Source organism: Silurus aristotelis (assembly GCF_946808225.1).
Source record: "Silurus aristotelis genome assembly, chromosome: 11".
NCBI lineage: Eukaryota > Metazoa > Chordata > Actinopteri > Siluriformes > Siluridae > Silurus > Silurus aristotelis.
Genome location: NC_139584.1, coordinates 5579191 through 5595347, shown reverse-complemented (window position 1 = coordinate 5595347; position 16157 = coordinate 5579191). Strand labels below are relative to the sequence as shown.

General features: G+C 43.9%; 1 protein-coding gene across 2 annotated transcripts; it reads left to right on the top strand.

Moving 5' to 3' along the window:
- The first annotated feature begins 1437 nt into the window (after positions 1 to 1437).
- On the top strand, positions 1438 to 16147 carry sin3b (SIN3 transcription regulator family member B). 2 transcript variants are annotated; one of them, XM_083555183.1, is made up of 19 exons: positions 1438 to 2066; positions 5079 to 5185; positions 5308 to 5461; positions 5551 to 5847; positions 5931 to 6083; positions 6175 to 6297; positions 6430 to 6519; positions 7697 to 7815; positions 7902 to 8115; positions 8333 to 8449; positions 9181 to 9419; positions 9739 to 9922; positions 10036 to 10744; positions 10833 to 11002; positions 11342 to 11515; positions 12044 to 12136; positions 12358 to 12452; positions 12574 to 12772; positions 15467 to 16147. In XM_083555183.1, the coding sequence occupies exons 1-19, from the start codon at positions 1965 to 1967 to the stop codon at positions 15698 to 15700; spliced, it is 3573 nt and encodes a 1190-aa protein (XP_083411309.1). In that variant the 5' UTR covers positions 1438 to 1964; the 3' UTR covers positions 15701 to 16147. The 2 variants fall into 2 exon arrangements, with proteins under 2 accessions (XP_083411309.1, XP_083411310.1); XM_083555184.1 differs by having other exon boundaries at positions 1470 to 2066; positions 5554 to 5847.
- The last annotated feature ends 10 nt before the right edge of the window (positions 16148 to 16157 follow it).

Here is a 16157-nt window from a genome sequence, read left to right as displayed (position 1 = left end):
ATTATTGCCAAAATAGCTGGCAACAAAAGTGAGTACACCTTAAGTGATAACAGCTGTACATCATGTAACCGTGCAAAGCCACATGCCCTAATCATCATGTTCACGTTTTTGTATGCTTGATAGAACCATACATATTTGTGTATCTTGTATTAGAGCAGTTAATATTTGGTGCTTTGAGTACAATTCTCTCATACTGACCACTGGATGTTCAACATGGCACATCATGGCAAAGAACTCTGAGGATTTGAGAATTAGAATTGTTGCTCAACAAAACAAATGGCGGTTTGCATGGCTTGCAGCATCTTCTAAAGCTGGTTTACAAGAAAGCCCACAAACAGTTTGCTGAAGAATACCTGTCCAAGAGCTTGGATTACTGGAAACGTCCTGTGGTCTGATGAGACTCAGATGGTGTCTGCCGAATGGCAGTTTTCCAACATAATAACAACCCCAAACACAACACCAGAATGACAACTGTCTTGCTACGGAAGCTGAAGATGAAGGTGATGGAGTGCCCAAGTATGTCTAGAGACCTGAAACCTATTGAGCAACTGTAGGGCATCTTCAAGCGGAAGGTGGAGAAGCACCATGTGTCTAACATCCAGCAGCTCTGTCATGTCATTATGGAGGAGTGGAAAAAGATCCCAGCAACAACCTGTGCACCTCTGGTGAATTTCTTTCCCAGGATGATTAAGGCAGTGCTAGATAACAATGGTGCTCACACAAAATAGTGACACTTTGGACACAGTTTTGACATGTTCACTTATGGTGTACTCACATTTGTTGCCAGTTATTAAGACAATAATGGCTGTGTGTTGAGTTATTTTTAGAGGACAGTAAATCTGTACTGCTATACGCTATATGCACATTGACTACTCTAAAATATATACAAGTTTAATTTCTATAGTAGTGTCTCTTAAAAATATATACTGAAATGATTGCTGAACTGTGATGGGTCTACTCACTTTTGTGAGATACTGTATCTAATAAATGAATAGCAATATTAATACAATTATATATCAATTAAAAGTATAAAATATTATACTATTATAACTTTATCTCCTCAGAATTAGAGTCAAAAAGCTTTATGGGTTTTTTTTTATTAGATTTTATTTTTATTCTCTTTAATAGTATTTTAATATAAAATATATCTGTTTCTATAACTTATTATAAAACCTATATAAAACAGCACACGTCATGTAATAAATGAATTTTATTTTAATATTTTTTTTTTTTAATAAAATTTTTTTAACAAAATAAATTGTATTGTATTATTTATATACCATTCGCATATCTTTAAAATAAACAAATAATCATTTCATTCATGCATTCAAAATCGGAGAGGCTCGGCAAGTTCCGCCTGGATTCGGCTTCGGCTTCGAGTTTCCCGGTCCCAAAGACCCCCCCTCCCGTCTCCGGGAGCTCCGCCTCGCTGGTGTCGTGCGCATGCGCAGTTTTAAGTTCCCTCCCTCCCCTTTTCACCCGCGCGCTCAGCTGCGGCCAGATTTAAAGAGACAGGTTCGGGCTAATTGTTAGTTGTTGAAATAGTGACAAAAATAATATAAAATAATAATAATAAAAATTAGTAATCACCGCCGCCATCGTTATTTCGGAGCCGGGAATCTTTTTTTGTTGTTTGTATGTAAATAAAGTGGGTTTTTAAAAAAGAGAAACGCAGCGATGCTCGGGTAGTTGGGCTAGTTTTTTCCTGAGCTGAGGGTCCGGCGGTGCTGCCACTTGGCCAAGATTTCTCTTTCTTTCCTTATTTATTTAATTTTTTCGCACAGCCATCTGATACAGCAAATATACAGCGAAACAAAGTGGGTAGGGGAAACTAGATTACCGTTTTCTTGTTTTTTATTTGTAACTTTGCCACACACACACAGAGGAGAGAGAGTGTGTGTGTGTTAAACCAATAAAATAATCCCGGTTTGGTGTTTTGGTGGCTGCTGCTGCTCCTGAGCACAATGGCGAAAATTCAAGCTCACAGCAGCACCAAGCACATCAACCAGATCCAGGACAAAGCGTTCAGCGCCCAGAAACACCAGCAGCACTTCCAGAAACTGAAGGTAAGACACACCGAAAAGGCACTTTTTCTTTCCGCTGCACCATTGTTGTTGAGCTGAGCTTTAAAGAAAAACTAGCTTTAGCATTAGCATTACCTTTAGATCTCTGTGTGTGTGTGAGAGGGAGTGAGAGATCCTTCCGCAGTGTCCAACTTCACCCTTATTTTACGTACATTTAAATGTATTCCAGCGATCAACTCATCACTTCTTGTCGATCTCCAAGCTCACATTCTGTGTCTTTTGTAATCACCATGCTAATAATAACCACAGGGATCACTTTAGCTTCTCTTAGCCCAGCTAACTCACTTTTTCTCTTTCTTACATTCTCGCACAATAAAAACCCTGATCTTTTACTATTTTTCTACAAGACCATCATCTGGTTCCCCATCACCCCACTGACCTCTTATCATTTGTTAGTTTTCTTTTATCCTAAACAGGAAACCTATTAATCCCAGTGCAGTGCTGGCTGTTCGTCTGGCTTTGATCTTCATTTGGGCTTATTAAGCTTTTCATTTAGATGTTTTCCACTTAGGGGGGGAAAAAACCCTTCGGCTGTTCGTCTTATTAACAGTGCTGGCAGTTTTTGCTTTTCATTTGGACCCAGCATAAGCCTTCACCAAGACTGTGGTCTGCTCGAGCTGTTCGCTCTGGGACGAGCTGTTCCCTTTGGCCTGTTACCGCCACCTTCGCTGTTCGCTTCAGGATTAAGAACCGTCTTGACGGATTGAGCTGTTCATTCCTGTTTTAAAGGGTACAAGACGGAACGACAGGGAAACCCGTGTCATGCTAGCTGGTCGTCTGGTTTAGCTCTTCGTTGGGTGGAATGGGGGAACAAAGGGTCACCTGTTTTGGCTGTTCATTTAGACATTACAACACACTTATTAAGCTATTCAACCCCCTTTTAGCTTACTGCTTTAACTGTTTTGACTGTTCACTTCAGGTGTAAAAACACTGCGCAGTATTTTGGCTGTTTATCTTTGCTTAAAAAAAGCCTGTTGGCTGGTGGATTTAGTAACATCCATGGTCACTTCAGCTTTTTACTAAAGTTATAATAACTATCTGTAGAAGTAACAGGAAACTGGGTAACCCACTGTAGTGATTTAGATGGTAGTCTGTTTTAGCTGTTCACTTGGGCCTTTGGGGGGGGCGGGGCTATTTTGGCTGTGCACTGTTCGCTCCTAACACTGCTCACTGTTCATTTGGTCCATAAGAACACTTTATAGCTGTTTATTTTGACTCAGCTTTATGTAATTTTAATGTAATAACAATGTAAACAGTTTTAAACTGCTCGTTTGCACATCAAACTTTTATTCTAGGTTTGCATCTGTATGCTTTGCTTTAGCTGTTCATTTTTACTTGATGTAGATTTTACAAGGAGTAATCTATTTTAACTGTTCGTTTGTGTTTGAAGAAAGTGTGTAGTTTTTCCTTCTTTCTTTCTTTTCATTTATACCATGATTGTCTCATTTGGCTGTTCGTTTGCTCTGTTACACTAAGTGCAGTCACTTAAACCTGTTAAGCTCTCTAATGCTTTGTTTGCAATTTAACAGAACATGTAGCTGTTCATTTTAGATTATTTTGCCTGTGAGAACACTGTTCTACATATTCGACTCTGTTTAAGCACCAGGTTGTATCAGTGTTTATCAGCTCTTTGTTTTGATGTTTTGAGCAGCATTTTCACCGTTTGTTTGAAATGAACTTCGTTGGCAGTTAGAATTTAGCCGCTGTTCGCGTTTTTTATTTTTTTAAATCAGAAACGTTTGAAGTAGAGTTTTACTTTCTTGTCATGAAAAAGCATGATGTCTGACATGTCTGGATGCTTTATTATTATTATTATCATTATTATTATAAAAGATATTTAGAAAACTTTTGATCCAACAGGATAAATATTTCTTTGCTTATTCCAGCGATGTAGCAAGCTGAGAGCAGGGTCCAGGGTCAGCCATGTTACAATGCCGCTGGAGCACAAATGTTCAAGGGCCTTAATCAAGGGTCCCAAAAGTGGTGACTTGGCAATTCCATAGTTTGAACCACAACCTTCCAATCAGTAACCCACCTCCCTGTAAAACATAAAACTTTAAGCCAGACATCCTCAATGTTTTGTTTATCATGACAAATGGAAACATGCAGAGAGGACACATGATCTTACTTTTGTATCGAATAACTAAAGAAAAAAATGTATAGCCAGAGTTAAAATATCTCGCTCGTATTTGCTTCATTCTGATTGGACGAACACATGTAATTTCAATATGGGCTTTTCATTCCATTTGTTAATGTTCCATATCCGTTTGAACTGTAAAAACATGAGAACAGCAGACTGGCTATTGCCTGCATTTGTACTGTTGAGTTTTCTGGTTGGTTAATTTGCCAGAACCAAGTGCAATTGAACAGCCAAAGTGGTTGAGCAGATCATGTTATCTGAATTGGTATGCAGCACACCTAACTGATTGCTGTAGCTAGCATTAACAGCTATAATTGTTGGTAAACCTAAAGAGAAAAGCTAATTACTTTGTAGTGCTAATGAACAGACATTACTTTTATTGATGTATAACAAAGACCATTTTAAAACTGTTCTTTATTGCTGGAGAGTCTGGTGCATTTATAACGGAATACTATCATCAACTTAGCGATCACCTGATCACAGACTGTAGTTGTTTTTTTTTTTTTTTTTTTTTTTTGCGTGAACAGCATAGTAAGATTACTACAATGTAAGCTCTTCACTTAGTGGTCACACATCATCACTGTGCATTTCTGAAAGGATTTTGCTGCATAAAATATTGGCAGGCATTTTGCTTATAAGTATACATATACAAGTATCCGATGATCCACATCAGCGGCACTCTGTGTTCAAACTAAGACCATGGAGTTTTTTTCATTTTCTTACTAGAGTTTAATTCTAGTAAGAAACTGTTGGCTTTCTGCTGCTATTTGAAGTGGGAGGAGTTAAACATGATTTAAAACAACCACTCAATTCTGTTGTTTTTTTATTTATTTATTTTTTAATCCCCTTTTCAGGTAGAAGATGCGTTATCGTACTTGGACCAGGTTAAAATCCGGTTTGCAAATGATCCTGGGATTTACAACAAGTTCCTGGACATTATGAAGGAGTTCAAATCTCAGAGGTGATTGACTGTTTATAAAAACAATGCAAAATGATTGGTTGGTTGGATAGAAGTATCCATAGATTGGTTGTTTTATTCTATTGGTGTTTCTTGATTGGTTGAGTCGTCTTTGTGTTTCGCAGTATTGATACACCGGGTGTAATAAACCGGGTCTCCCAGTTGTTTCATGGCCACCCGGACCTCGTGCTGGGCTTCAATGCGTTCCTGCCTCCTGGATATCGGATAGAAATCCCAAAAAACGGAATGGCCTTCCTGCAGTCGCCCTTCAGTCCGCAGGTAAATTAGCTTTGGTAGCCACTTCCTGAATTGAACACGCATTTTTTCTCGGCATTGCGTTTATTTAGACTCTGACCCCTTCTTCGCAGCAGGTTTCTCCTGGCAAGGCAAAGAGCACAGAGTCGAGTTCGGCTCAGAGTGAACCAGTAACGTCGCCTCAGAGCACCTCGCCGACGCCTGGAGTTCCGCCTGAACCGCCGGGAAAAATCGCCCTGCCACCGCCCAGCCATTTGCAGCCAGCCACGTCGTCTGCGTCCCCTCCTGCTTCGGAGGCAAGTCCTGTCGAATTTGACAGCGCCATCAGCTATGTGAACAAGATCAAGAGCCGATTCCTGGACCATCCAGAAATCTACAGATCCTTTTTGGAAATCCTGCACACTTATCAGGTAGACAGTTTGAAAGAGAAGGGGGGGTGGAGTCAGGGAGTGATTTATAGATTGGTGAATCAGTTTGTGTGTGTGTGATGCAGAAGGAACAGCTGGAGCTGAAGGAGAATCGAAGCAGGGTGAGTTCAGGGATGACGGAAGATGAGGTTTTTTCCAAAGTGGCAAGTCTGTTTAAAGGACAGGAGGACCTGCTGGCAGAGTTCGGACAATTTCTTCCTGATGCCAAGAGATCGCTGGTGAGAAGAAAACATCTTTAGTTAGAACTATGTTCTATGCGTGTGTTTCTTAATCTCGTGTGTGTAATGTGTGTGTGTGTGTGTTTTGCAGTTTACTAGTGGCTCTTTAACAGGCAAAGAGCAGGTGAAGAAAATGGACGAGGAGGACTTTAATAAGCAAGGCAAGAAAAGGCCACGGCCACTTCTAATGCCTCACATGACGCCGCTGCTTAAGGTATGAATCCGACTACTACACACTCTCTCTTTACGCAGAAAACCACCCTTATATTTGTACCTGTCTTCACATTGTTTTTAAATTATCTCTCATCCCTCATTCTTTCTTTGCTCATGTCCTTCTTTACTGCAGAAGAAAATGAAGTTCTCCTGCTCCAAAGATCAGTCTTTCGCCTCAGTCGGGAAGCACGGAGTTCTCAGAGAGTTCACTTTCTTCGACAAGGTAAACGTGACGCAAGCATGACAGGTGCCATGATTAGGGCTGTTACAATTCCTTGCGTAATTCGTTTACAAAAATTCATAGAGGAATTTTTTTTGCTAAACAAAATGCTTTGTTTAGTTTATTACCTACACACAGAGCAGTGCATTTCCCACGGATCATTATTACTCACGCACCACCTGCTAAACTCTGGAGTGCTCTGGACAGGGAACACAGAAGACACTGCAAAATGAAAAATAAAGAAACACTGAAAAACAGGGAGGGGCGAGGAAAAGATTCATATGGAAACCAGTTTCCCACACATTGAATAAAATGTTTGCCTAAATCCAAGCAATTTTTTTTCTTGCAATTCAGACTTTTTTTTCTGGCAATTCAGAGATTTTCCTTCCCAAATGGGAAGCATCACCCGACCTGTAGTGTCAGAAAGTTTTACACATTGAAAATTAAATGGGCTACAATCAGTAGAATTGCATGGTATTAAACTAAGCCACCGAACCCTGGAGAGAACTCTGTCTAACAATACGCTCTGGAGGAGACTGAACAAGACGGATGAGGCAGAGGAGCTGGTTCATGCACCAACAGCTTCAAACTTCAGGCTGACGACACGTTTACCGGTTATTGTACCAGAAATGTCGGATTTTTACGAGAAATAAAGTCAGAATTGCGATTAAAAAAAGTCGGAATTGGGCAAGCTTTTTTTAATGTGGCAGAAAGGGGCCTCCCTAGGATTCAGGCCAAAGAAAGAGACGATCCTGCCAAAGTTTGGGATCATTTCAAACTTAAATGTAACTAGCCCCCACAACTTTTTTTTTTTTTTTTTTTTTTTTTTTTATTGTAATCTGAAATGTAGAAATTATTTTTTTAATGTTTATTTGTATTTATATTTTGCTATTAAATGCACTAAATGGGTTTAGTTTTGCAGATATTCTTGTTTGCAGTTTAAGCAATAAAACGTTACTTTTTCTAAAAGAAACAAATTACGTGTGCATATTAAAAGACCCGTCTTATTTTCTCTTGTATATTTTGTATTGCTCTTTAATAAAGAAAAGTACTTCTTATCTGATTATTCGTTGGATTAATCTGTAGAATATTCAATTGCTAAAATAATCGAGATCAACCGCTCCAGCCGTGATTTTGTTTTTCCATTCTCTGCTTATCAGGAATTTCTTTGTGCTTCCAGGTTCGGCGTTTATTTAAGAGTCAGGAGGTGTACGAGAACTTCCTGCGCTGCATCGCCTTGTTTAACCAGGAGGTGGTGTCAGGAGCTGAGCTCCTGCAGCTCGTCACACCGTTCCTTGGGTAAACTTGACGACCATGCTGCTTGATTAAATAATTGTTAAAATGTATTTAAAATAAACTAGACGATGAAATGTTTTGTGTTACAGGAAGTTTCCAGAGCTTTACACCCAATTTAAATCGTTTCTCGGCGAGAAGGAGCTTTCGCACTCTGTGTCTGGCCTATCAGAGCGCTATATGGAAGGGGGCGGGGCCAGGGAGGTGGACTACGCTTCCTGTAAGAGACTCGGTTCAAGTTACAGAGCTCTGCCTAAAACGTACCAACAACCCAAATGCAGCGGGAGAACAGCGCTGTGTAAAGAGGTGCGTACACTTCACACACGGACCAATCACAAGGCTAATGTTCCTTGCCCTGCCCATACCTAGTACTTGACTATTTGTAGTAAGATGGCGAGAGAACTGCCAGTCAAACATGCTCATTAGAATATTAGGCCATACCCACACTAGACACCCACGTGAGGCTATGTGACTAACTGGAGCACCCCCACCCTTTTTTTTTTTTTTTTTTGTGCCTGTGCAGGTGCTGAACGATACCTGGGTATCCTTCCCATCTTGGTCGGAGGACTCCACATTTGTGAGTTCGAAGAAGACGCCATACGAGGAGCAGCTGCACCGCTGTGAGGATGAGAGGTTCGAGGTGAGTCCCTGCACCTGTACACACACACTCTTACTTGTAGTTTCTAGCAAGACCGGTTGAACCCGAGATCCAAATGTAAGAGTTTTTTTTTTTTTTTTTTTACACCCAATTTAACACCCAAAAGAAAGAATAGAAGAAAACATTATGAATTTAAAGGGAATGATAGTTCAAAGGGTGTATTAGAAAAATGATGGAGAGAATGGTTAAGGAAATAGAGGACTGAGAGATAAATGTTTAAAAATATGGTAGGGATAAGAGGAATTGAGCAATAAAGAGGTGGAGATGGAAAGATAAGGTTAAAGGTAACTGGTATATAGAAACGAAGGTTGATGGAGGGATAAAGTGGTAGATATCTACAACAAAAAAATAATAGACTGGGGGATGAAGAGATAAAGGTAATAGATATTAAGAGATGAAGGGATAAGAGTAATTACGAGTGAGTGACGATAGGAAAGATAATAAATAGATGGCCTAAAATAGATTAGTGGGATGGAAGGGATGAAAAGTGATAAACAATGGAAGAGATGGGTGGATGGGGGGTGTTTGTTGATAGGAGGAGGAAAAGACGAGAGAATCATAAAATTAAAGTAACATGGAGTGATGGAAATGAAAATATATTTAAAAAAAAAGTAGTGGTTGATTTAAGAGACAAAGAAAAGTGATGGAGAAAAGAATTTGATCAAAGAAGTGAAGGAAAATAATGGTGTTTTGTGTGATTTCTCTCTTCGTAGCTGGATGTGGTTCTGGAGACCAACCTGGCCACCATCAGGGTTTTGGAGAGCGTGCAGAAGAAGCTGTCTCGTCTCTCACCAGAGGACCAGGACCGCTTCCGATTGGACGATTGTCTGGGTGGGACCTCTGAGGTGATCCAGAGGCGAGCTGTGTATCGTATTTACGGTGATAAAGCTCCCGAGATCATTGAAGGTCTGAAGAGGAACCCAGCGACTGCTGTACCTGTAGTTCTAAAGAGGTACATCACTTGTCTCTGTGCTTTTGTCCATCTGTTTGTCTATATGTATAGAATCTAATCTCTATATATGTCTATCTGTCTCTTCTTCTATGCATCTGTCTTGTCTTTCTCCCCATATATATAACTCTGTCTTCATCAGTCTGCCTCTGCCTATGTATGTCTTTCGTTATCTATCTCTGTTTCTACCTCTAATTTGTAAACATTAGACACACAGTTATAACGGGTTTTTTTTTTTTTTAGGTTTTGGGCTCAATGTCAGGTGTGGTGCAGTGCCCTGTAGCAGTGAAGTTTTGTTTAGTGTGTGTATGTGTGTTTTCAGGTTGAAAGCGAAGGAGGAAGAGTGGAGAGAAGCTCAGCAGGGCTTTAATAAGATCTGGAGGGAGCAGTACGAAAAAGCATACCTTAAATCTCTGGACCACCAGGGGGTCAACTTCAAACAGAATGACATGAAGGCACTGAGGTCCAAAAGCCTCCTGAATGAGATCGAGAGCATATACGACGAGGTACTAACAAAGTGCTAGCACAGCACTGCAACGCACAGCTTTGTGGTCTATTTATCATAACATTGTAGCACAGTAGAAAGTATTAACATGCTTGTGCGTGTGTGTCTGTATAGCGTCAAGAGCAGAGCACTGAGGAGGGCGGAGTTGGTCAGCAGGGTCGTGAAGGAGGCGGCGCCTGCAGCGAGCCTCACCTGATCTTCTCCTACGAGGACAAGCAGATCCTGGAGGACGCAGCGTCCCTCATCATCTATCACGTAAAGCGCCAGCCCACCATCCACAAGGAGGACAAAGACCAGATTAAGCGCATCATCCACCACTTCATCCCTGACCTGTTCTTCTCTCGGCGTGGTGAGCTCAGCGACACAGAGGAGTGGACGGACGAGGAGGCAGACACAGAGGACGGGGGTGGGACTGCTGCTGGTACAATTTCAGAGACGCAGACGGCAGCAGGGATGGCAGAGCGAGGAGGAGGAGGGGGAGGAGTTGCAGCAGGAGCAGGGCCTACAGGAAATCAGCAGCAGGTGAACGGTGAGTCAAGGCGGCGACGGTGTGCGTCCCCGCGTGGGGTGGAGCAACAAGAGCAGCTAGAGCAGCAGAAAGAGCAGGACGGCATCTACAATCTGTTCTTCGTCAACAACAATTGGTACTTCTTCCTGCGGCTTCACCAGACTCTGTGCTTGCGGCTGCTGAAGGTGTACAGACAGGCTGAGAGACAGCTACTGGAGCACCGTGCTGAGCAGAGTGCAGAACGCCTCCTGGTGGCCGAGGGACGTAGAGACAAGGCCACTGATCTCGCCATGGAGCTGCGACTTAAGCAACCCAGTAAGAGAGACAAACAGTTTACATTCAGTGCCCCAAGTTGTTTGTAATGAGGTGCAGTAAGTTTGTAACTGAACGTGTGTGTGTGCAGGTGAGGTGGAGCTGGAAGAGTATTACCCAGCGTTTTTAGACATGGTGCGCAGTCTGCTGGATGGAAATCTGGAGGGGACACAGTACGAGGACACGCTGCGAGAGATGTTCACCATTCACGCCTACATTGGCTTCACCATCGACAAACTCATCCAGAACATCGTCAGACAGGTGAGCGAGAGTAACAGACAAAAAGAGAGACTGACACTGATATAGATGTCTATACAACAGATCTGACAAAAAGTGGGAGAAAAAGAGAAAGAGAGAAAGAGAGAAGAAAAGAGACAGAAACTGAAATACACCGAGATATTGAGAGAGAGAGAGAGAGAGAGAGAGAGAGAGAGAGAGAGAGAGAGAGAGAGAGAGAGAGAGAGAGAGAGAGAGAGAGAGTGTGATTGTGAAATATTACAGGAAGTGATCAGTGAAATGCGCTTGGCTTACCCATCATTACTAATACAGAACTCTTCACTGCTAAACTGTTTGTGTGTATGTGTCTTTGTACCTTTGTAGCTGCAGCACCTGGTGAGTGATGAGGTGTGTGTTCAAGTAGCAGAGCTGTATGTATGTGAGCGGAGACGGGGCGCTGCAGGGGGAAACCTCTCCTCTCAGTGTGTGAGAGCTGCCTGGGAAACCAGCTACCAGTGGAAATCTGAGAGAGTGATGGCTGAAGAGAACTGTTTTAAGGTAAACAAACACACAGACACACACACCAATAAACACACACACCAATAAACACACAGAGGAGTTAACGTGCAAATGCGGAAAGAAGAAATATATTAGTTGAAAAAGAAAGAAAGGTTAAGCGGAAGGATCAAATCGTAAGGGAGGATAATAAAGGAAATATAATGGTGAAGGAGTGGATTATAGATGGAGAGGGATAGAGTATTGAAGATGGCTGGTGAAATAAAAACAAAAAACTAAAACAGGAAATGCCCAAATAAAGACATGAAAGGAGCAGGATCCAATAGAGAGAAAGATGGAAGGAGAGAAATTGTTGGGAAAAAATGCAAGAAAGCGACCACGCTGAAAAGCTGCTGATTAGTCGGTTGCTGTGATGCTCCTTATGACCTCATCAGGTGACTGTTTCAAAAATAGTACAACTTTTACTAAGAAATGACAGAAGAATACACACACACACACACACGGGGTAATAATAAATGACTGAAGAATAAAGTGGGTGGAGTCTGAGAGGTGTGTGTTTTTGTGTTGCAGGTGATGTTTATTCAGAATAAAGGTGAGGTGACTATGACCATCGAGCTGCTGGACACAGAGGAGGCTCAGGCTGATGATCCCCTTGAAGTACAGGTGTGTGTCTGTGTGTGTCTGTGTGTGTCTGTGTGTGTCTGTGTGTGTCTGTGTGTGTCTGTGTGTGTCTGTGTGTGTCTGTGTGTGTCTGTGTGTGTCTGTGTGTGTCTGTGTGTGTGTGTGTGTGTGTGTGTGTGTGTGTGGTATAGGTGGCTAGCATGCTCCAGTGTTATCAATCTGTATGTCTAATGTTTTTGTGTGTTTGTGTCTGATCCCTGCAGTGCCTGAGCAACTACATGGAGCAGTTTGTTGGAACTGATATGTCCATGTGTTCACAAGGGGAAGGTTATTATTTCAAGCCTGTATTTTTGCCCAGGTAACACTCTCTCGCTCACATACACACAGGTCCAGTTTTTAAGTTCCTATCCACATGGCGTGGTGTGTGTGATTCTTCTTTCTCTCTCGACTGTGTCTAATGTGTGTGTATTTGCATGCAGAAACCTGCGTCAGTTCCGGCGCTGGCAGCTGCGACAGGTGGAGGCTCTGCGCAGTCGGCGTGAGCTGAGGGATCAGCTGGGTGTGGAAAGCGCCGGAAACCTCGACTGCCGGTTTAAACTCAACACACACAAGATGGTGTTCGTCATGAACTCGGAGGATTACATGTACCGCCGTGGCGCGCTGATCAAAGCCAGGAAGGTAGTGTATACTACACTCCTAGAGACAATGGGCACTAGAGCATTACGTAGTGCACTACAACATCACAATCTAATTACCTGGAAATAGATGACAAAGAAAACAGGCAGTTTTGCAGTGGGACGGACAGACAGACAGACAGACAGACAGACAGACAGACAGACAGACAGACAGACAGACAGACAGACAGACAGACAGACAGACAGACAGACAGGTAAGGAGGGCTGACAGACAGACAGACAGACAGGTAAGGAGGGCTGACAGACAGACAGACAGACAGGTAAGGAGGGCTGACAGACAGACAGACAGACAGGTAAGGAGGGCTGACAGACAGACAGACAGACAGGTAAGGAGGGCTGACAGACAGACAGACAGACAGACAGGTAAGGAGGGCTGACAGACAGACAGACAGACAGACAGGTAAGGAGGGCTGACAGACAGACAGACAGACAGACAGGTAAGGAGGGCTGACAGACAGACAGACAGACAGACAGACAGGTAAGGAGGGCTGACAGACAGACAGACAGACAGACAGACAGGTAAGGAGGGCTGACAGACAGACAGACAGGTAAGGAGGGCTGACAGACAGACAGACAGGTAAGGAGGGCTGACAGACAGACAGACAGACAGGTAAGGAGGGCTGACAGACAGACAGACAGACAGGTAAGGAGGGCTGACAGACAGACAGACAGACAGGTAAGGAGGGCTGACAGACAGACAGACAGGTAAGGAGGGCTGACAGACAGACAGACAGGTAAGGAGGGCTGACAGACAGACAGACAGACAGACAGGTAAGGAGGGCTGACAGACAGACAGACAGACAGACAGACAGGTAAGGAGGGCTGACAGACAGACAGACAGACAGACAGACAGGTAAGGAGGGCTGACAGACAGACAGACAGGTAAGGAGGGCTGACAGACAGACAGACAGACAGACAGACAGGTAAGGAGGGCTGACAGACAGACAGACAGGTAAGGAGGGCTGACAGACAGACAGACAGACAGGTAAGGAGGGCTGACAGACAGACAGACAGACAGACAGACAGGTAAGGAGGGCTGACAGACAGACAGACAGACAGACAGGTAAGGAGGGCTGACAGACAGACAGACAGACAGACAGGTAAGGAGGGCTGACAGACAGACAGACAGACAGACAGACAGACAGACAGACAGACAGACAGACAAGGAGGGCTGACAGACAGACAGACAAGGAGGGCTGACAGACAGACAGACAGACAGACAGGTAAGGAGGGCTGACAGACAGACAGACAGACAGACAGACAGACAGACAGACAGACAGACAGACAGGTAAGGAGGGCTGACAGACAGACAGACAGACAGACAGACAGGTAAGGAGGGCTGACAGACAGACAGACAGACAGACAGACAGACAGGTAAGGAGGGCTGACAGACAGACAGACAGACAGACAGACAGGTAAGGAGGGCTGACAGACAGACAGACAGACAGGTAAGGAGGGCAGACAGACAGACAGACAGACAGGTAAGGAGGGCAGACAGACAGACAGACAGACAGACAGACAAGGAGGGCTGACAGACAGACAGACAAGGAGGGCTGACAGACAAGGAGGGCTGACAGACAGACAGACAGGTAAGGAGGGCTGACAGACAGACAGACAGACAGACAGACAGGTAAGGAGGGCTGACAGACAGACAGACAGACAGACAGACAGACAGGTAAGGAGGGCTGACAGACAGACAGACAGACAGACAGACAGGTAAGGAGGGCTGACAGACAGACAGACAGACAGACAGGTAAGGAGGGCTGACAGACAGACAGACAGACAGACAGGTAAGGAGGGCTGACAGACAGACAGACAGACAGACAGGTAAGGAGGGCTGACAGACAGACAGACAGACAGACAGGTAAGGAGGGCTGACAGACAGACAGACAGACAGACAGGTAAGGAGGGCTGACAGACAGACAGACAGACAGGTAAGGAGGGCTGACAGACAGACAGACAGACAGACAGGTAAGGAGGGCTGACAGACAGACAGACAGGTAAGGAGGGCTGACAGACAGACAGACAGGTAAGGAGGGCTGACAGACAGACAGACAGACAGACAGGTAAGGAGGGCTGACAGACAGACAGACAGGTAAGGAGGGCTGACAGACAGACAGACAGACAGACAGACAGGTAAGGAGGGCTGACAGACAGACAGGTAAGGAGGGCTGACAGACAGACAGGTAAGGAGGGCTGACAGACAGACAGACAGACAGACAGACAGGTAAGGAGGGCTGACAGACAGACAGACAGACAGACAGACAGACAGGTAAGGAGGGCTGACAGACAGACAGACAGACAGACAGGTAAGGAGGGCTGACAGACAGACAGACAGACAGACAGACAGGTAAGGAGGGCTGACCGATCGTTAAATGTACAGACTGGCAAACAGGCAAATATTTAGGCAGCCACTTTAACAGCCAGACAGTTGGAAAGAGGACAGACAGTTTTGTTAGTAGGCAGTGAGTTTGATAGACTGGCTGTTTAGACAGTTGGGTAGATAGACAGACAGATAAGCATGAAAACGGATAGACAGGGTTAGTTAGGCAGGCAGATGGGTAAGCACACAAACAATTTGACAGCCAGACAAATGGAAAGGTAGACAATAAATCTGCAAAAGATCTCACACTCTTCCTCCTTTCTGTCTCTCCCCGTCTCTCTCTCTCTCTCTCAGACTCACTTGCATGTGTCTCGGCTACAACGTGAGCGTTTCTCTCATTGGCATGGCGCGTGGCAGAATGAGCACGTCTCCCCCGCTGCCGCCCGCTCTGTCCACGCCTGGCTTCTCGGAGACGACCTCGACGACTTGCTACCCTGCAAGACCACCTGTGTGACATCACAGGTCAAAGGTCAAACAGTCAATAGGTACCAGGTGCGGTACAGCAGCAAGGCCCCAGCTTCACCGTGACTCACACCCTGACAAGTTTCACCCAATGCACACACACAGAAGGACAGATGCGGTTGCAATGATGTAATCATGGCACGGACTTAAACAGCCAATCAGATGTGAACGAACGAATGAATGACATTCCCCCCCCCCCCCCCCATTGTAGTTTTTAACATATGAAACCAGCCTTTTGTGTGTGTGTTCTGTATGTGCACTTCTCTCGGTTGTAAGTGAAATGAGTAAAATCATCAGCCCTTGGATGCTGGAGACTTATAAATGCTTATTGTCTGAATCATCATGTACCATATGACTCTCGCCAAATCATGCTTTTTTTTTTTTGTTTGGTGTAATTTTTACATGTTAAAAACATGAGATGATGAAATACAAGCGTTTTGCAGAGGAATGTATAACACAGATCCTGTATCAGTTATCTTGAAATAAAACAACCACGTTGTGCAGTTCTTACAATCTGTGTGCG